Genomic DNA, 22,127 nt, shown 5'->3' with positions numbered 1-22,127 from the left:
AACAAGCGTAGTGCTGAAAATATACACGTCGACTGCTGTTTTGACAGGCGTAGGGTCTTTACTCTTGGCTACATTTGAAGAAAGAAAAAAAAACATTAACCCTTTCACTGCCACATGACAGAAGGTTAGCCCTTTACTATCACACAACCGACGACGACGCTCCATCATTAGCTCCGCAAATGCGCAAATGTGGAGCTAATGATGCTAATGATGGAGCATCGCCGTCGGTTGTGTGATAGTAAAGGGCTAACCTTCTGTATTGTCACAGTGAAAGGGTTAACCGGCTGTCGTGTGGCAGTGAAAGGGTTAATTGATACATTCTGTAGAGATGGATTTATGGCGTGATGTAGAAGGCTGCCGACACGAGACGACCCGACAGGTCAGTGCTAGTGTTGTGTGTCTGATCTCCATGGTCCTCATGAGCCCTGAGGTGTTAGAACACACTTCTCTGTTCATAGTGTTCTCACAACGTTGTGCCATAAGCACCAGGGTTGGGCATCGTTTGGATTTGAACTATTCCGGTTCCGATTCTCCATTTCGATTCCTGTTCTAAACGATTCTCGATTCCGATTCCTGTTCTAAACGATTCTCGATTCCGATTCTTTGAGGCGCAAAGGTCAAAACAGGTCTCCGGCAGAGATACGTGATGGTTTGAAAGCTCGGCGTTGCTAATAAACATTTTAAATAATTTGTATAAACGTGTAAACATCACAGAGGCAGCGTTGCATGCTGGGCGCACCAGGCATGTCGTCACACATGCAGAATAAGAGAAGAATCCATTTTGATGCAACGCTGCCTCTGATGTTTACACGTTTATAAAGAATATTTAAAATGTTTATTAGCAACGCCAAGCTTTCAAACCATAGCGTTTCTCTGTCCGAAACCCTCGTGCAGCTGTGAGTACCTTTGACATGTCTCTGTGATTCTTGTATAACGAACGGTTCGGTCAGAACCAGTCCTTCAGGGTAAATCTAGGTTGGTTTCCTATTGAGGAGCAAGTGACTGTGGATTCACTCGGTGCATCACAGTCACGAAAGGGGCGAGCTCATTGGCTGTGCTCGTCAGGTGGCATGGGGCGAGCTCATTGGCTGTGCTCGTCAGGTGGCATGGGGCGAGCTCATTGGCTGTGCTCGTCAGGTGGCATGGGGCGAGCTCATTGGCTGTGCTCGTCAGGTGGCTGCTCATTGGCTGTGCTCGTCAGGTGGCTGCTCATTGGCTGTGCTCGTCAGGTGGCTGCTCATTGGCTGTGCTCGTCAGGTGGCTGCTCATTGGCTGTGCTCGTCAGGTGGCTGCTCATTGGCTGTGCTCGTCAGGTGGCAGATAATGGTCTACTTTCAGCTGCTGTGTCTTTGTCTAACATGGTGTTAAGAGGTCAAACAAATAAAACTCTTGACTTGACTTGGTGTACCCACAGGGGGGTTAATATAATGCGTCTTAAATAATAATATAATAATCAGAATGTTGGGCCTTTAAAAAGGTCTTAAACATGTATTGGATTAGAAGGTTACTTTTATGTTGATATGTGTTTGGGGGTAAATGTCCAGGCTGCAAAGTAAGCAGTATGGTAATAAGTTAAGCCATCAGCCCCCCCCCCCCCCCAACAATTTGTATGGAATTGCTTTTTTATTTTACCAGTATGGTTGTGAAATAGGTATTAAACTACTTTAAAGTGATCTTAAAAAAGGTCTTAAATCGTTGAAACCTGCAGGAACCCGGCTATCAAGATGTCTCTGCTGATGATGTCATGGAATACTGTGTGTAATACATTAACCGTCTGTAGTGTGGTAGTGAAAGGGTTAACCTTCTGTAGTGTGGTAGTGAAAGGATTAACCTTCTGTAGTGTGGTAGTGAAATGGTTAACCCTTTGTCGCGTGGCAGTGAAAAGGGTTAACCTTCGGTGTTGTCACAGTGAAAGGGTTAACCCTTTGATAGTGTGGTAGTGAAAGGGTTAACACATTGACAGCCAGCAGCAGGGGGCGCTGATCCCCCTTCAGTGCCAGGTATTTATTCAATGGATATAGTTTTAGACCGACATTTGCGAGTGCTTAAAATATATCTTATGGGTCTAATAACGCCGTCGACTGTCAGTGAGTTGCTTCCAGTCAACATGCCCAAAACAGATTGTTTTTTTCATCCGTACATTTCCGTTTTATACCGTTTTGAATAGAGTATGGTTTGGGTGCTTCTGAGTAATTCCAGGAAAAAGACGAGAAAAGGGCATTTTAGTGTAATCCAGTCATCACGTTGTGACCGGCTGATAATCGAATCATCCTGAAATCAACGCTAGATTATCATTATTATATCTCATCGTGCATACATGAAATGGCCCCCCCCCACCACAGTCAACGGTAATAAGCACATACACCTACACACAGATAGCTTTGATCGCGGTAGAAAGAAATATCAGATCAACACAAGGTTTCATATATAGAGTCCTTACCTGGTATCTGATGTAATGCACAAAAAAAATCAAATTATCTGATCGCCATTCCAGTTATCCACAGCGATCATGTCCCTGACATTACCAAGCGTTACACATGAACGGGCGGGCGGGGTTAGTATTCCATGCCGTCGTTGTAAAGGCCTGGCTCGCCTGAGTATTTAAACCCCGCCCGCACGGCTCAGATCGGCTCATAAAACACACCAGCCCATTTCCAATGGAATGCAATAGCTCCGCAAGGCAGTAGAGGGCGGTGTTGACCGTCTGCCAGCTCAGACAGGGTCTGAAGGGTGTACAGAGGCTGCAGCTATGAATTATGAATAGATATAGCGAATAAACGAAATAACGATATTCGCATGGCGGGCAATAACGAGTATACTAGTTTTTGGCGCAGAACCAGTTAATAGCCATGGTTGTGTGTGTTTCAGTTATGAGCCAGAGCTTCATCCTGCTGCCACCTACAGGATCAAACACATCAAGGCCACCGTCCAGGTGTTCTCTACAGGCAGCATCACTGTTACAGGTAAACAAACACATCATCACTATTACAGGTAAACAAACACATCATCACTGTTACAGGTAAACAAACACATCATCACTGTTACAGGTAAACAAACACATCAAGGCCACCGTCCAGGGCCCTATTCCCCGTACCTGGTTCAACTAAGTTGATCAAAAGTCCCATTATCCAGATTCAATTAACCCGATGTTTGAATCCAGGCTTTCCCTGTTCCTCGAACGCTGATTCAGTCTCGTTCATTCGAACCAGATTTGATACTCAGTATAATTGCCTCACCTGAAAAGACAGCAGGTGTCCATCGCAGAAATCCTGATTTTCTAACGGCATTGATTGATTGATTGATTGATTGATTGAAAACTTTATTAACAGATTGCAGAATGGGTACAATACAGTACGGCTCAATAGGCTCGCCGACAAGTTAAATGCATATCTATAGGCTCATTTTAAGTCCCTCATTACCCCAATCAATCAGATTATATTTCTTTAAATGTGCCTGCTGGCAGTAGGCTTTATGGAATGAATAATCGAATGAGATCTTGCTAGCGAAAATAATTTGTTAAACTCTTTCAGAATAAGTAGACAAAAACGAGCCCAAAGAGTATCTAATTGATACGAATTAATAGATACTTATGAGGATATCTGTACTGTATGTGCTTAGGTATCATGTACTATATAAATACATGGTTCCCAAAGTTTTCAAGGCGCGACCCCTGAAATAACGTGTCAGAGAGGCTTGGAGGCTATACAGTTTCACTATTAATCAGGTTTTAATCTGTTTCGGACATCATCCATACATGCATTGAATTGATTAACCTTTGGTTTATACCAGTGACACCAGTCATGTTAATCACCTTGTTCATCATCAGATAACACTAACAGTGCTTGAACAGATAAATGCATTTTCTCAAATTCATTCATCAAAACGTCAAAGGCTTGCAATTGCTCATTAACTTTCTCAAGTCACATCCACGTCATCAAATCCGTCAAACAGCGCATCTCCTCAAACATTTTAATCCCAGTTACAATATCACAATAACGTGTGAGTGACAGTGATACAATTCAACAATCCACATATTCAGATTTGTCGTAATTCATATCCACAATCCATGCATGAAGACGCTTCAATTTATGCTTGAATGAAACACAATCCGGGCGCAAATACATCCACAGCCGAGAATATGAAACTAATCGGAGCCAAACGCCCGGTTTCATTCATTAAAAACATCCCTGTGAGATTCACATTTGCAATGCTCCGACGTTATTAAAATAACCACATAGTCTGTATATCACACCTCGCGAGCGCCGTATATAACATGCATTATTTAGGACATTTATAAGTAGGCTGAATATGATTTATTATCAGCATTTTAGGTATATTATTTTACATTTCAAAAGCCCCCTCTAGAAAAACGAAGCACAAAAACATAATTCAGAATGGTATAATGGGAACTAGACTGTGAGAATTATTTCAGGAAGGGAGCTGGCATTTCTTTGCGAGGGCGTGGCCATGCAGGTTATCGAGCTAACTGAACTAAACCCTGCCCTCGACCAGGTTCAAACTTTTTGATCTGTTGCCATAGTGATTTAGAAAATCGCACGTCGGGGAACCGAAAGGTCTAGTTTAAATCAAGTTACCCTGAAAATTATCCGGCTAACTCAGTTAGCCAGGTACGAGGAACAGGGCCCAGGTTCTACAGGCAGCATCACTGTTACAGGTAAACAAACACATCCCAGACCACCGTCCAGGTGTTCTCTACCATCACTGTTACAGGTAATAAGACACACTCGGAGAGAGAGCTTGTGTACTTTGTGGATGTATAGGGTATAGCGGTGTAACGGTACACAAAAAACACGGTACGGTACGTACCTCGGTTTTGAAGTCAAGGTTCGGTACGGGTTTTCGGTACAGTGGGGGAAAGTTTGGCTTTCCATGTTCCACTCAGGGGTGATGTAGTGTGCAGTAACTAATTGTACTTGTAGGGCTGTCAACGAATATGCTATATGGAAATTAATAATTTACTTGTACTTTTTTTTTTTTTATAATAATAATTATATTAGATTGTGAAAAAAACAGCCCCCGGTGGGCGGTCGTTAGTGGTTAACATACCGTTGTATTCTTTCGGTACACAGCCGTTTGGTACGGTACACACTGAAACGGTTCGGTACGGATACGTGTACCTTTACACCCCTATAGGGTAGTATACCAATTAATTCTGTACCACTCAACACTTGGATGAGTTGTGCCCTTCCTGATGACTTGTACAGAACTTGTAAAGTTGCTTTGGATAAAAGCGTCAGCTAAATGACAATGTAATCCATACCCATAACCCTCTTGAGACCTGGCGGGGCTGTCTTTCAGAGGCTGTAGTGCTGTTTAAGTTAAGATCCTGGTATAATATGGAACTAGATTAAGGTATCCATTGGTACGTCACGCCAGCTTGTCAGGAAGGGGGCTAAATGATGATGAAGAGAAACTTACCATGGCCATTTTCAAAGGTGTCACTTGACCTATCTGAATGAAAATGGGTTCTACCCACGAGTCTGCCCTTTACATACTGTACAGTGGGCATGTATGTAAATCCCATGCAGTTTAGTGCAAGAACCATGCAGTTCTTTGCAAGCAGTACAAATGTGTTATGTTTGCCTATTCTAAACATGGTGTATTTGACTTTCTGCATACTGGGGGTCCCTAAAAAGTCTTACGATTGCATAAATCCATGACTGGATTCTACCATGTAAAATCATAGATTCACCTAGTTTTTGTAGCCATACAGGACGCGTGAATACTTTCCCTAAGGGGGTTGTACTTTTGCGCGATCTGATTGGCCACTGATGTTTCTGGTCATGTGACATGTGTGCCAATCGTGTGACGGCAAGTTCTGCGCCTATTTCCGGGTCTAACAGCCTGCAAACTACCTAACGCCTAGTTTATCACTGGTTAAGCTTAGTTAAGCTTAGCAAGTTCTGCCACCGGTTAAGCTTAGGCGACTCTTTCGAAGTTGGTTAAGGTTAGAGTTTGGAATCAGGGCTGGTGTTCTATCACCCTGCTCTAAGACAAACTCTAACCTTAACCAACTTCGAAAGAGTGCCTAAGCTTAACCGGTGGCAGAACTTGCCGTCACGCGATTGGCGCACATGTCACATGACCAGAAACGTCAGTGGCCAATCGGATCGCGCAAAAGTACAACCCCCTTAGGGAAAGTATTCACGCATACAGGACGCAAACAAACACAAAGCCTAATGGACAGATGCAACATAGTTATGTTGCAGCAGATAAATTTTCCGTTTTGTGGTATTGACCTCTCTTTATCTTTCTTCCTCTTGTCTCTATGTCCCTCTCTCCCCGCCCCCTCACTCACTCACTCTCTCTCAGGACCAAATGTGCAGAACGTTGCTAGCGCTGTGGAGCACATCTACCCATTACTGTACGAGTGTCAGAAACCCCTCCGCAAATAGAGAGCTGCGTGGAGGAGAGGAACGGAAGAAGACTGCTCTCCTCCATTAGTGACAGACGAGTGAAGAAGCACCTTATTCGTTGTGGATGTATTGTGTCAACGTTTTACAGCCTGGGATATGATTGGCTGGATTTTTACCTGGCTTAAACATTTTGTTTTTAAACCCGAGGGCCCGTGAGAGCCAGACTGCTTCCCTCTCACCGACCCGACAGTCGTTTTTGGATCATGTGACTATTTGACCTCTGCTAATATCCAGCCGACCTCTCTTCCCTCCATTCATCGCCCTTTATCCGATACGTGATCCCACGAGCTTGATTGACACGAAAGAGGGGTGGAACCTTATGACTATGATGCCATGGGCCGTCCTTTTGGTTTTCCACGTTCCGGGCGTCATTGCACCGACGGGGAGGGAAAGGCCAGTCTCTCCAGTCGTCAAGCTGACCGAGCGAGTTTTTAAAATGCTAACCAACAACATCGACCACCGTGAAACAAAAAGTCATGCACATTTTAACACACATTTCTTAAGCTTTTTGAAGTCCCATTTTTACCTTGCGGAATATTGAGATGCCTTGTTTTTAACCCTACGTGTACAGACCGTCCCGGTCCTTCCTTCAGCGACTATCCGTCCGCAGCTAGAGACGGTGCCCCCCTATGCACAGATACTTGGGGTGAACTCTGGATCACCCATCCTAGCTCAGTAGGGCGTGCAGCTCGATAATATTCATCACCAATCAAACCCCTGCACTGAAGAACCACATAACTCCGTTTTGACATTTCTATGGACGGGCCCCTCATGTATTTGCTGTTGTAAAAGTCAATCCAAAAATCACTTGGGAGTGTGAATGTACCAGAAACTACTCAAACCTCGACTTGTCTTTTTAACCATGAATGAAACATGGCACTTATAAACTTGCCATCTTTTAGATAATAAAACGTTGTTCCCCTCAAAACCTGAAACGGGAGTTATGTGGTTCTGAGGCGCTGGACTAAAACAGAACCAGGTTGGTATAGTGCTATATATAATGAGATAACAGAACCAGGTTGGTATAGTGCTATATATAATGAGATACTGAAACAGAACCAGGTTGGTATAGTGCTATATATAATGAGATACTGAAACAGAACCAGGTTGGTATAGTGCTATATATAATGAGATACTAAAACAGAACCAGGTTGGTATAGTGCTATATATAATGAGATACTAAAACAGAACCAGGTTGGTATAGTGCTATATATAATGAGATACTAAAACAGAACCAGGTTGGTATAGTGCTATATATAATGAGATACTAAAACAGAACCAGGTTGGTATAGTGCTATATATAATGAGATACTAAAACAGAACCAGGTTGGTACAGTGCTATATATAATGAGATACTGATACCAGTATAATGAGGGCAGAGTTTCCTCAGGTCCTTGTGAGGTCAGATTATAATGTATAGCGAGTGGAAACGCATCCTATAGAGGTCAACCATTTACACAACACTGGCAGTTGTACTGCTCTACATTCCACTCCCTTATTCACTTGTGAGGTGTTGAATTAATTTGTGTTACCAGATCTGTACACTAGATGGTGTGTGTGAGTGAGAGTGTGAGAGAGGAATTGAGGAAGCGCATGGGAATGAACACAAACGACGACCCTTTCACACAGAACTCTGAAACGACTATAGAAATTCCCCTTCACCTATAAACGGTAACTGTCAAGTATTGGGGGGACGTGTGAAATTGGTTCCTTTTTGTTTGCATTACTCATAACTATAAGGCAAACGTGCAGACCGTCAACAATTCTTATACGTTTTTAACCCTACCGAGAAAAGGTTGTTGGCTGTCAGTTGTCCAATTAATTTGTACGACTGCCTCAGATTCATCGTTTCCCCCAGGAATAGAGCATCACCACTTCTCCAGTATGTTTTCCCACTGTCTTCAACCGCGTGCGATAGACGAGCGATTTGCAATCACAACAGCCCTCTCGTCGTAACAAGTACAGGGAATGTAAAGTGAAGCGAATCTGACCCATGATCAGATACGTCCATAGCCTCATAATGGCAACATAGGACCGATGTCGGCTTCACACCTTTTCCAAGATCTGCGAATAGAGGCGACGCCTTCACGTAGTTGATGGGGATGAGTCGGCCGACTGCTCACCGGTGTGTATCCATGCGGGTGAGAGAACCTGTCAGACTACAAGTACAGTGTTGAGGAATGGGGTATACTTGTTTGTGTCGGTGTACAAACTTTTGTATTTTGTATAAAAACAAAAGGTTTAACTGAATAAAATAGGCTACCATAGGACTGCTATAAGAGTGTGGTGTTCTGTGTGTAACAAGTAGGCCAAACCAACGAATGCAGCAAGTACAGACATTGAATATATATATACACAGGGTATCTGTGGTGTATTAAAAAGTATGAAATTCATAATTCTCAGTGTTAAAGTCTTCCATTTAGAGCTTGTATGGAACGTGCAAGAATAAAAATTGGTGTATTTTATTTTTGCTAGTATGGTCATGGAATTGGTATTACATTTAGCTCTTTAAGTGGTCTTCAATTGAACTTGTTGAAATCGGCACAGAGACCCTGATATACTTGTAGGATTACTGTGGGAACAGCATTTTGATATAAATGGTGCATTTATAAAGTACTTTTATTCAAAGCGCTTTACAATGTTTGTTCCTCACATTCACACACCGATGGTGGAGGCAACCATGCAAAGCACCACCCTGCACATCGGGAGCAATTAGGGGTTAAGTGTCTTGCTCAAGGGACACGCTGCCCGGGAGTGGGAATTGAACCGGGAACCCTCCCAACTACCAAGATGACTGCTCTATACCTCCTGAGCCACTGACGCCCCCGATTATGATAAAGAGAAGGACACGAGGTGTAAAATAATAATTACAAAACTTTTAATTGTGAACAGTTGAACCTCTTAAGCATTTCAATAGTTTAAATCACCCCAGCAGGATGATTAGTTGAAGCTGATAACAAGCCCTTTGTCGATGGCCTATGTTCCTTTGGTAATCTAAAGGCCTAAGTAAGTAAGATAACCCCCCCCCCCCCATAGAAAAAAACTCCCATCTTTGTGAGTGTCTCACAAACAGTAGTAAATTGTGCAATCATCAAATAATTTTCCCAACATTATTATTTACCTGAAGACTTTCAAATAGCCTTTCATTGATTTAGCTGCATTGTTACCTCAAAATGTACAAGAGGAAAGGGTACCCTGTGTGTGTGTGTACATTAATAGAACAACAGTATCTTAATCTCAAACCTACCTTTACGTGCCCCATTAAACCTTTAATTAAGGTGTACCGTGTTTTTTTTATGTACTTCCATCTTGACATTGTTCAAACTCTTGATTAGTAGTCATTGAGAACTCAACATTCAAATAATCATGATGTATCAAAGTTCTATCTCGTGATTAAGATGGCACACCTGAAATTGTTAAAATTATAACAACCGGCTTGAGACATTTTCATTTGACATTTAGTAAAATGTCGGTAAGAGAGTGAGAAACGGTTACAACTGTAAAGTACCAACGTGTGATTAGTTGCTACTTCGTCAATATTTATCAGGTTTTCCTTACTGGAATCTAAAGCTGCATTCTACGACTCCTTGTTGCGACACTGAAATATCAACAATTCCATAGGAGTGACGAGTGAGCCGGTTAGGATAAAAAGATAAACAAGCATTTTGGAAACGCCGGAGGCGTGAATATTAAAGGCAACCAACTTGTGTTCAGCTTTTCGTTCAGCGTTTCTCTGATTGGCCACACGGCCAATCAATCAATCCACTAGCACACGCCCTTGCGGCAAGAGAGACGCGGCAGAATCGCTGGTCGAACCAGCGGTGTTCTGTTGTGTGACTGTACTACAGCGGTGTTCTGTTGTGTGACTGTACTACAGCGGTGTTCTGTTGTGTGACTGTACTAAACTCTTCCACCACATGACCGACATTTGACATACAGTACACCTCCTATCTATGTTGGGATTATGTTTGGTCATGACAAAACAATAAAAATCGCTACTGTTAGTAATGCTGCCACCACCCACTTCAATGACAGAGCTCTCATATTTGCGAATGCATAAACTATATCTTAAATTATGGCGATGTGTCTAATATGGCTGTCGCGAAGTCATTGATAAGCGACAGCCATATTAGACACATAGCCATAATTTAAGATATAGTTTATGCATTCGCAAAATATGAGAGCGCTTGAAGGGCTTCTACAACGGAGGAACGGCCGCTGCTGCTGCTGGAGCTGAACCGAGTCAAGCCGTGGGCGGCGCACGGAAGCCGGGGATACACCACCGCGTCGCCCCGCTGGCGCTTCAGGCTCAGCAGCCTCCACGGGCGAAATAACATATAACGTTACAGTTCCACACTGATGTACAGTGAGTGTCTGAAGTCATGCCTCTCCCTCTGAAAGCCCATCCACACTGTGTATCATAGAGCACTGGGTTTTATCACTGGAGATATATTTCTCACTCACCATTGTATTTTGCGCCATCTGACAATATCATAATGATGTGTTTTCTATATTATATCCACAATCATTCATCTAAAAAATTGTATGGGCTTTGATTAAACATGTAACCTACACCTACTGTAACTTACTGTACCTCTGCTTCCTACAGCACAGCAGGTAATGGCGTTAATCAATGGAACGCGAAACATAATAACGTTACGCTTTCTAGTTCAGCGCATTTCATAACTGTATGGGCTTTGTTTATACACGAGTGAATCTGGTAGTTGGTTGTTAAAAACGCGAAACATAATAACGTTACGCTTTCTAGTTCAGCGCATTTCATAACTGTATGGGCTTTGTTTATACACGAGTGAAACAGCAGCCCAACACAAGTGCGTTGGAACAGCAGCCCATGGTACACAAGTTGGTTGCCCGCGCTGCCGCTCGCTTGCGCTCCTTGGATTTCATTTGGGACGTGGGACGACTGCGCTTGCCTGCGGGGGGGGGGGGGGGGGGGGGCGCGGCCAATCAGAGAAAAGCCGAACACAAGTTGGTTGCCTTTAATATTCACGCGTCCCGGAGCTCTCGGAGAAGAGAGTAGGGAAGGATTCATGTGCATCTCCACCCAATCCTTATGTGACAGTTCTGTATATTCCTTTTCAACAAGCAGCAGTGGGGCCCCTGAGCTATTTCACAATCACTTCCAACTGTTCATCCAATAACACCTCTCTCAAACCCTGCCCTCTTTTCTTGAGATTGTAGGATCACAGTTGTGATAGGTCAACTCCTTACACCCAAGAGGAAAGCAACAAGTTGTGATTGGAGGATCAATAAAAGAGGGCGGGTTTAGGCATAGGTAAATTCCTCCTTACAACCCGCGCCCTCCGTTCACATCAGTCGTGCGTCTCTTGTGGAAGACTGCGTCATCCAATCCGGCGCTAGAGGTACGACAGGCTGGCCGATGAGGGGCACTTCCTCAGTTTTATTCTGTGGGACGTTGCATGTTATCATAGCACACGATCTGACTGGCTGTCGGTCAGCGACTTGTGTGTTTCTCCTGGTTGGCTGTCGGTCAGCGACCTGTGTCCTTCTCCTGGAAGGCACATGGCGCTCTCTGTACGGGACTGTGTCCTGTTAGAGCGTCTTTTCGAGGCCTCTGTGGACTGGCTGCTGATCAGGCTCTCCTCGGGTCGGACGCGTGGACAGAACCTCACCTCGAAGTGCTTCCTGGGAGAGACAGAGAGAGGGGGGAGGGGAGGTGGTTGTGATTGGGAAGTCGGAAGGATAAATCATGTTTTCTTTTACATGCAGCATTAAAATGGTTCTCTGGCCTGAGAGAAATCCATATAGGATCTATAGGACGCTGGAGAGCACTGGGATGAAGCACTTGTGATAAAAGAAAACCTGAAGATCTATAGCAACAATAGCTATCACCAACCACCTGACCACCGTTGTACGACTAGCATTGTTGATTTTGATTAACGTTATCTTTTTGTATTTTATTTCTTTATTATTTTTTAAACAAACATGACAACACACGATAAGATATACAAGCATTATTAACAGTGCACATCCAATGAAATCACCATTTAGTTAAATGTATTATACAGGATATACCCCTAATACCTGCTATCTAATGGCGCTTTTCCACTGCATGGTACCTACTCTACTCTACTCGGTATTTTCGGTTTTCCATTACCAAAGTACCTGGTACCAGGTACTTTTTGGGTACTTTTTTAGTCCCTGCTCTGTCGTGGTTCTAAGCGCGTGCCAAGCGGGTAGAACTGGTACTAGAAAAGTCACGTGAAACACTGCAGACCACTGATTGGTTCAGTCTGAACCTGGTCTGAACGAAAACAGAAAGCCGCCATCTTTAATGTCTCGCATAGGATTTCATTATGGTTGCAGCAGGCACAAGTTCAATAAACAAACGATACAGTCACTGTGTATTCTGCCTCATTTATTGATTAAACAAAACCGACAACACAATTTGCCACCGAGCGGAGTTTAGTCTCGCAAAAAGATCGCTGACTTGTTAAGGCTTAAGCTTATGTTGTGCTAGCGTTTTAGCATGGCTATCGTACATAGCGTGATCAATATAACTCGCTATTGATTGTTTGTATGAGTAACGTTAATGCTAGTAGAATAGACACAACGTGAGGTAATCACCATCCATTTTAAACCGGTTATTACCTAATGCTAACGTTAGCAAATAGACGCGACTGGTAACGTTACAGCTTGTTAGCCTAATGCTAACGTTAACGTTAGCATAGACAGCCTAGCTAACGTTAACGCTTGTAGAATAGACACAATGAGAGGTAACGTTAGCGTTAGCAGAATAGACACAACGAGAGTCTCGTTAATGTTGTTATTGATTGATTGATTGAAAACTGTGTTTTACTCTGGCTTGCGCATAGCTCACGGACATAGCTATGCTGGAGCTCTCACAGAGCTATGGAGCTCTCAGCTGTACACCAGCAGCCCCGCCTCCCCACACGGAGACAAACTGAGTACTTTATTTTAGTACCTGCAGTGGAAAAGGAACGAAGTACCAGGTACCTAAAGCGAGTAGAGTAGAGTAGGGTAGAGTAGAGTAGGTACCATGCAGTGGAAAAGCGCCATAATACCCTACACACATATGCTCTAGCTCGTACCCCCCCCTCCCGGACCCCCCATTGCTCTAGCTCGTACCCCCCCTCCCGGACCCCCCATTGGATAATCCATCCATTATCCCTCGCTCCTAACCAGACACTACCATTATATGCTAGCTTTTATTCTCTCCACCACTTCTAACCACATTGTCATTTTGGATTCATTGAGACCCAGAATTCTTGCTGTAGATATTTCTAGATAAATCACATCGAGATATGTAATAATCCAGACCTTTCGGCAAATTTTTTCCGGTTGGAACCATCGTGATGCTATCAGCTTTTTAGCCACTGTGATACCCGATAAAACTAATCTCTTTAGCTGTGGATGTACTGCACACTCAAAAACATCATTCAGCAGTAATACAGAGGGGTGTACAGGTATATTCAGAGTTAAGAGATTTGATAATTGCTGGGTCACCTCTTTCCAGAATATCTTAACTGGTGGGCAGTCCCAGTACATGTGCATAAATGTTCCCTCGTCCCCATTTGTGCATAAGGAGCATTTGGAGTCTTGTTTAAGACCCATTCTGTTCAGTCTTATAGGAGTCAAGTATGTCCTGTGAATATAGTTAAGATTGATTTGTTGATGGTCCGGGTTCCTTGATGTAAATCGAACATTTGCCCAGGCTTCTTGCCAATCAAAATCTTTTTCCAGGTCTGGTATATCCCTCCTCCAGACTGAGTCTAGGTGGAGGGTTTCATACGAGGACGTTAGTAATTGATGATAAAAATCTGAAACAAAACCTCTCGATGTCTCTCTTTCATAGAAGAATTTGTGGTATCTGTGGTGTTCAATTGGTATCTTTAATGGAACACTGTGAGCCTTCAAACATAATAACTGTGCGTAAAAATAATATGTGGACTCGGTGAGATAATTTTTTTTGCGTATTTCTTCATAACTACAAAAACCCTGTTTGTTGAAAACATCACCTAATGAGTGTATGCCTTGCTTTTCCCATATAGGGAATCTTATAGGTCGTTTTCCAATCAAGAGTGCATTGTTATTGAATAAGGGAGTATGATTATGCCATTTATGTGGGTTAGAATATTTTTTTTGTGTTTCACGCCATATCCGGATCGCATGAGTAATTATGGGGCCAAATTTCCGTTCGCATTGCTTAATTGATAATTTAGTGTATGCTATGTCCTTCAGTCTATGTGGAGCTACTATATTTTCTTCTAAATTTCTCCAGGATACTAATGCTTGGGGATCAAACCATGTTGTCAATGGTCTTAAAGTGTACGCCTTAAAGTAGTGGAAAAAATCATACCACCATCTGCTTTGTTTCTCTGTGCTGTGGATCTTTTTATACATGGTGGTTTGTTATTCCAAATAAATTTGTATGTGGAGGAGTGTAATTTTTTCCAGTAACCCTCTGGAGGGGGTAACGGTAGCATTGAGCTGAAGAAGTTGATTCTAGGTAGTACGTCCATCTTAACTATTGATATCCGTGCCTGTACTGAGTTTTTAAGTTTTGACCACCTGTCAAGGTCGTCTTTGATTTTGTTTTGGATTTTTATGTAATTGTGCTTCACCGTTTGTCTTATGGTGGGGAATATTTCCACTCCCAAACATCTAAAGTGTTTTACCATAGGTATCTCTTCTGGGAGTTTTTTTTTATCCACTTTTTCTCCCATTTTCTATATATATTTTTTTTAAGTCATACATTGCACAAGTCCCCTCCGGTACTTGAGGTAACAGCAGTCGCATCTTTTCAACTGTGCAGCTTGATCTCTCAGTGGCGAGGAGTAACGCGTGGGAGGCTCACGCTGCCCCCGACACTTCCTGATTCTACTGCGCAGGCGCACCAACCGACCTGTAGGAGTCGCTGTCCACAATGCCCGATCCCCACCCATCAGTTTCCCACCCCCTAATACGGCCAATGTGTATTAGTATGAACGACCAGCTAAACTGAAAGCAATGTGGAGCGCTGGGATCGAACAGGCGAGCCCAGCGTCTCCGCATTCGTGGCGAGCGCCTTGCCCACTACGCCACGTAGCCGCACCCCTCTTCTGGGAGGGTTATATTTCTTTTTGCAGGGGCGTTAAGTGGAAGGAAAGCCGACTTCGGCCAATTCATCTTAAATCCCGATAAATCTCAAGTCCTCAATCAACTTGAGCAGATGAGGCAATGTGGTGTTGGGGTTTTGCATGAACAGTATTACGTCGTCCGCATATAAACAAATTTTATGTTGTGTGCCCTTGATTACGATTGGTTCTATGGATTGGGATTGTTTTATATATTGTGCTAAAGGCTCTAATGATAGATCGAATAGTCCGGGACTAAGAGGGCAACCCTGTCTAGATGAGCGTGATACCGGAAAGATTCCGGAGGTGATTATACCTGTTGTAATCATGGCCGATGGGTCTTTATAATACTTTAATCATATCAATGAAACCTTTACCTAACCCCATCCTTTCTAATACTGCCCATAGATACGACCATTCCAACCTGTCAAAAGCTTTCATTGCATCCAGGGACAGCATCGCCTTAGGCGTGGTGTCGTCCTTGTCAGCATCTAGTACGTGCAGTAATCGTCTTATGTTATCAGTGATCAAGCGGCCTCTTATGAAGCCAGTTTGGTCCGGATGAACTAAAGACGTCATATGCTTTTGTAATCTGATGGCTAATACCTTAGAGTACAGTTTGATATCGGTTCCGAGGAGGCTTAAGGGTCTATAACTACCGCACTCGGTGGGGTCTTTGTCTTTTTAAGGAGGACTGTTATGAGTGCAATATTGTCGTTTGTCTTTTTAAGGAGGACTGTTATGAGTGCAATATTGTCGTTCTTATGGAAGTTCCCCTCCTTGACTGAGTATAAAATCATATTTAGTAATAAGGGTCCAATTATGTCCCAACAAGAGAGGTACATTTCTGTTGGGATACCGTCTCTTCCAGGAGCCTTACCACTTTGCATTTCGGATATGGCCTTCTTGAGTTCCTCTAGCGTGATCGGTGTTTCTAACTGTTTAGCGTCATCCTCTGAAAGTTTAGGGAGGTTAATTTGATTAAGATATGTGTCCATTTTGTTTTGATCAAAGGTCGTTTCTGATTTATACAAGTTGGAGTAGAATTCTTTGAATGTCGCGTTTATTTTTTCAGGGTCTGTAACAAGTCCTTGTTGTGCTCTAATGGTAGTTATATCTGCAAATTTTGCATCAACTCTTAATCGCATAGCTAATAGGTGACTTGGTTTGGAACCTTGAGAGTACTGCTGTTGTCTTGTGCTACGTATTTGTATTTCAGATTGTTGTCTGTATATGGCGTTAATCTCTTTTTTTAGTACATTAACTTGATTTTCCAGTCGAACCGAGTTGTTGTATTGTAAAGAATTAAATAACGTTGAGTAAAGCATTTCCAGTTCAGCCAGTTTTGAGCATCGATTCTTGCGCATTTTGGAGGAAAAGCTATCAGTGAAATCCTTGATCATTCCCTTTACCGACATCCATAATATTCTGGGGTCCTGCACCGAGTTTGCATTCCTCCGTAGGAATACTGTAAGAGCTTCTTTGAGTTGTGTAATGAATTCCTTGTTATTAAGCAGCATCGAGTTAAATCGCCATCTTGGGGCTCGGGAAGATAGTATACCAAATGTTCCTTTTAGGAGTAAATAACAGTGATCTGATAATGCATTGGGTATCATTTCCACATCATAGTTATCAAATAGTCTCGGGGATGCAAAAACATAATCTATTCTGGATAATGTGTTATGTCTCGCAGATCGACAAGAGTACTTCCGGGTCGTGGGGTTAAGTGATCGCCATAAGTCATTTACACCTGTAATCTTCGACCAATCCTTTAATGCATTAGATGAATTTTTTTGTTCGTTGGAAAAGGAGGGGTAAGATTTACGTTATCTATTTGTTATTTTACTCTAGAACCACGATTTGGGCCTTTGCGTTTTATTGTATATTTGTAACTTTTTTCTATTGCCTGGCATTGTGATTCGCCCCTTTGCTTTTTATTAGCTATTTGTTATTTTACTGTATAATAATAATAATTTCTTGGATTTATATAGCGCCTTTCAGGAAACCCAAGGCGTATTGGTGTTTTGTCGCGATGACCACCAACCCGGAGGATGCTTGCCCTCGTAATTTGTTTGGAGTTTGGGAACAATTGAAAAAAAAGACACTGATGCCCAGAAAAAACCCTATATGGACACGAGCCCTATATGGACAAGCTCATCTCCAACCTATGTGCGTTCAAGCTACAAAGTGGGAAAAACAACATTAACCAGGGTTCCCACAGACATTGCAAAATGAAATTCAAGGACTTTCACGTACTTTTCTAAGCCATAGAAGTCCATAGCCTCAAGTCTTGTATAGTACATGTCCAAATTTCATAAAAATCCGTTCAGAAATGAGTGATTACAGTAGGAGCGATTTTGGTAAACTGGAAGAAAAAGAAAAGCTCTGCAGGTTTCAGTTTTCTTTCGCTCATGACTTTTCACCTAGATCCCTGATTCGCTCATCCCTGATTCGCTCATCCCCACACTCATTGGTTACAACCCTGTCCAATCATTTTCGAGATTGCCAAATGATTGACGAAGCTAGAGCCTCGGGAGTCGCGGGTGGTATAAAAAGAATAAAGATCTGCCATGTACTTTGGTGCACGCCTCACATATCGTCATGTAACTCGAGAACCGCTGAATGGATTTTGTCGCCTGAAAGGGCAAACGACAGGCAACAAATAGGGCTTTAATTCGATTTATATATTATAAAAGAATATGCACACCCGAGCCAGGACGTGCCTGTTAAGAGGTTAAAATACCTCACTGACATGACCTTTAACACGTTTTTAAACCAAACGATAAAATACCTCACTGACATAACTTTTAAAATGTTAAAATACCTCACTGACATGACCTTTAAAATGATAAAATACCTCACTGACATGACCTATAAAACATTAAAATACCTCACTGACACGACCTTTAAAACGTTAAAATACCTCACTAACATGACCTTTAAAATGTTAAAATACCTCACTGACATGACCTTTAAAACATTAAAATACCTCACTAACATGACCTTTAAAACGTTAAAATACATCACTAACATGACCTTTAAAACGTTAAAATACCTCACTGACACGACCTTTAAAACGTTAAAATACCTCACTGACACGACCTTTAAAACGTTAAAATACTCACTGACACTACCTTTAAAACGTTAAAATACCTCACTGACACGACCTTTAAAACGTTAAAATACCTCACTGACACGACCTTTAAAACGTTAAAATACCTCACTGACACTACCTTTAAAACGTTAAAATACCTCACTGACACGACCTTTAAAACGTTAAAATACCTCACTGACACGACCTTTAAAACGTTAAAATACTCACTGACACGACCTTTAAAATGTTAAAATACCTCACTGACACTACCTTTAAAACGTTAAAATACCTCACTGACACGACCTTTAAAACGTTAAAATACTCACTGACACAACCTTTAAAATGTTAAAATACCTCACTGACACGACCTTTAAAACGTTAAAATACTCACTAACATGACCTTTAAAATGTTAAAATACCTCACTGACACGACCTTTAAAACGTTAAAATACCTCACTGACACGACCTTTAAAACGTTAAGTGGTTAAACGGTGTACTTTTCACACGTACTACTAGAATGCTACTTACTTCTTGGCCAGTTCTTTAGATATCTGTTCCAGTGTCCGTCCTCTGGTCTCCGGCACGTAGAAGATGACAAACACCAGCAGGATGAAGCTCATGGCGGCGTACAGGAAGATCACGTTGGGGACGCCGATCTTCTCTGAATGAGAGGTAATAACAGACATGACACATCCTCAGTGGTTTGCATCATTATATAAACAACAGCAGAGGAGAGGAAGCACTACGTCAGTCAAGGTCAAGTTTATTAGTATTTCATGTCCCAAACTGGGCAATTCATGTTACAGCAGATAAATAGGAACTTAAAAAAAACACAGCAAACAAGTAGAACACAGACAGACATGTACAGTAGTAAGTACATGGTGGCAGGATCAGATCATGACAACAGTCAAACAACCAACCACAACCATCCCCCCACCTCAAAGCCGCCCTCGCCTGCCTCCTCCATTGACGGCACGAATGGAGGTAGCAGGTATAAATGAGAATTTGTATCTATTGTTTTTAGCTGCAGTGCCTATAAACCAACATGTGGCGCAGTGGCGGCTGGTGAAAATGATTCTAGGTGGGGCGGTGGCACATTCAATCAGTTTCAGTAACTAACTACAGTATATAACCGGACCTGCAGACTGATAAGAGGTGACATGTTTGTAAACCAAATATAATAATAATAATAATACATTTAATTTATAGAGCGCTTCTCACTCAGTAACCCGAAGTTGCTGACAGTAGGCAGAGAGAAAAAAAAACAAAGAAACAACAGAACCACAGGGGAAACGGGGAACAATATGAAATTCACAGGAACATAGAGCCACAGTAACAAACGACAACAGGTTGGAGGAGGGAGGTTATGGGTAAGGAAGGGTAAATGCAAGGGAGAACAACAGGTGGGTTTTAAGATGGGATTTGAAGGTGGAGAGTGAGGGAAAGTCTCTGATGGTCTGAGGACGCTGTGTACCTGTGACGGTGAGGAAGGTCATGGAGATGACGAGGTTGGTGGCCCAGTTGACGGCAGACACCAGAGACATGGCTTTGCCTCTGATGCCGGTGGGGAATATCTCGCTGATCACCACGTACACCACTGGGAGGGAAGCAAACGCACACAAAGCACACACGTTTATTTTCATGTGAAATGAGGGGGACATTCGTTCCCTAACTGGCCCCAACATAACTGTAGAAAGAACGAGAGGTAGGCAGGTGGGCGTAGATGGGTATTTAATACAAGTATCTTACAGGGACGATACGATACAGTCTAGTGCTATATGCTGCTAACCTGACCGGTGTTTACTTCCCGAGTGACGTCAGAGTAGTACGGGGGCCGTCACGTCTCAAGCTTGTGTATCAGACTAGCACAATGCTCTACATCCTTCCTCTTAAGTTGTGCTCTAATGTAAATACTAACAATGCTCTACAGGCTAGTAGGCTATAACAAATTACGCCATGAAGTGATTACTATTAATATCTAGCATGTGGCTATTTGAACAAACCACAGGTTAACTGTACTTCAAGTGGTAATACACAACAGGTGTATAGTATGAACATCATTACTCCCTTTTTTTTTTCTAACAGTCCTTGTGACAAACACTACATATATCTGCTGTTTGGCCTGCAGACGCGGCCTGCCCGTGAGATGTACGGAGACTGAGTGTGCGGGTTAGTCTTTTGAACAGTCTCTTGTATCTGGGCGTGTTGTTGAGCGCCTGCCTTCTCTGTAACGGGGTGACTGTTGCCTTCGGGTTGGCCAGTCGGAGGTTGGAGAGTGATATCGGGGTCGCAGGGGTCGCTGAGGTCACCCTGTGGCGGTTCCGGTTCCGAGACGGGAAGAAGGTGTCTCCGATTCCTTCTGTACTCTCCTCCTTCTGACTCCACGACGTAGGACCTTGGTTCCTTACAGATGCTCTTGATTGTGCCCATCCGGTCGAATCCACGTGGAGTCTGTAACCTCACTACGTGTCCCTGGGCCAGTGGCTGGAGGGGCCTGCTTGATCTGTCATAGCACGACTTCTGAATGCTGCGTTTCTTCTCGAGCTGTGCTTTGATCATCTTGTTGTCCTTCGCCTTAGGAACCAGTAGTGTCTTGCAGATGGGTAGGGTGGTACGTGTCTGTCTTGACATGAGCCGCTCAGCCGGTGACCCAAGTGACATGGAACGTTACAGAGGTTGAGCAGATTTAGGAAGACGTCGGTTCCGTCCCGTCTGGACCTCTCCATGAGTTGCTTTGCGCTGCGCACAGCTCTCTCTGCTAGTCCATTCGCCCGCGGGAACTCCGGGCTACTGGTCACATGGTCGAAGTCCCAGGCCGAGGCGAACTCCTTGAAGCGCTGGCTTGTGTACTGGGCCTTGTTGTCTGATATTACTTTGTGTGGGGCTCCATGCACAGCGAAGTGTCTTTTCAGTTTTGTTATCACTGTGTTGGATGTGATGTCACGCAGCAGGTCCACCTCGAACCAACCTGAGTATGAGTCGACCAGCACTAGGTGGTGACGTCCATTCCACTCGAAGATGTCGGTCGCCACGGTTGACCACGGTAAGTCTGGAATGGGATGCAGCTTGAGTGGCTCCCTTTGTTGGTGTTGTTTTGTGCTGTTGCAGACGTGGCATGATGCCGTTTTCTCCTCGATATCCTTCGCCATGGCAGGCCAAAACACAATGTCCCTCGCCCTGCGCTTGGTCGACTCTGTGCCAGGGTGGCCTCTGTGCAGGATTGTGATGTAGTCCATTTGCAGTGATTTGGGAATGACGGCTCTTGAGCCCTTCATGATGACGCCATCGTCGATTGTGAGCTCATCTCTGAATGTAAAGTATTGGCGAGCCCCTGCCGGCAGCGTCGACTCCCTCGCAGGCCATCCGTGGTTGATGATGTTGCATATTTTCTGCAGGGTTGGGTCCCTTTCTGTGTGTTCCTTGAGCTCATTCAGACGTGATGAGGAAATGTGTCTCACTGCCATGACCTCAAAGTCT

The 22,127-nt window shown here is 43.3% G+C and overlaps 2 protein-coding genes across 4 annotated transcripts in view; one reads left to right on the top strand and one right to left on the bottom strand.

Annotated features, from left to right (window-relative positions):
* Positions 1 to 10,453, top strand: part of tbpl1 (TBP-like 1) — a 52,276-nt gene extending 41,823 nt beyond the window's left edge. For all 3 annotated transcript variants that reach the window (XM_084313835.1, XM_084313834.1, XM_084313836.1), the window contains 2 exons: positions 2,869 to 2,963; positions 6,334 to 10,453. In XM_084313835.1, coding sequence (XP_084169961.1) covers positions 2,869 to 2,963; positions 6,334 to 6,416 — 178 coding nt within the window. In that variant the 3' untranslated portion in view covers positions 6,417 to 10,453. The remainder of the gene's footprint in view (positions 1 to 2,868; positions 2,964 to 6,333) is intronic.
* A 980-nt stretch (positions 10,454 to 11,433) lies between these two features.
* Positions 11,434 to 22,127, bottom strand: part of slc2a12 (solute carrier family 2 member 12) — a 58,256-nt gene continuing 47,562 nt past the window's right edge. Inside the window, exons 4-6 of the mRNA XM_084314147.1 lie at positions 20,125 to 20,247; positions 19,179 to 19,311; positions 11,434 to 12,104 (exon numbers count right to left, since the gene is read on the bottom strand). Of these exons, the coding sequence (XP_084170273.1) occupies positions 11,885 to 12,104; positions 19,179 to 19,311; positions 20,125 to 20,247 (476 nt within the window). The 3' untranslated portion in view covers positions 11,434 to 11,884. The remainder of the gene's footprint in view (positions 12,105 to 19,178; positions 19,312 to 20,124; positions 20,248 to 22,127) is intronic.

Source organism: Notolepis coatsorum (genome assembly GCF_963971535.1).
Source record: "Notolepis coatsorum genome assembly, chromosome: 5".
NCBI classification, from domain to species: Eukaryota; Metazoa; Chordata; class Actinopteri; order Aulopiformes; family Paralepididae; genus Notolepis; species Notolepis coatsorum.
Note: the sequence above shows the minus strand (reverse complement) of the source record. Positions and strands in the feature narration are given on the sequence as shown.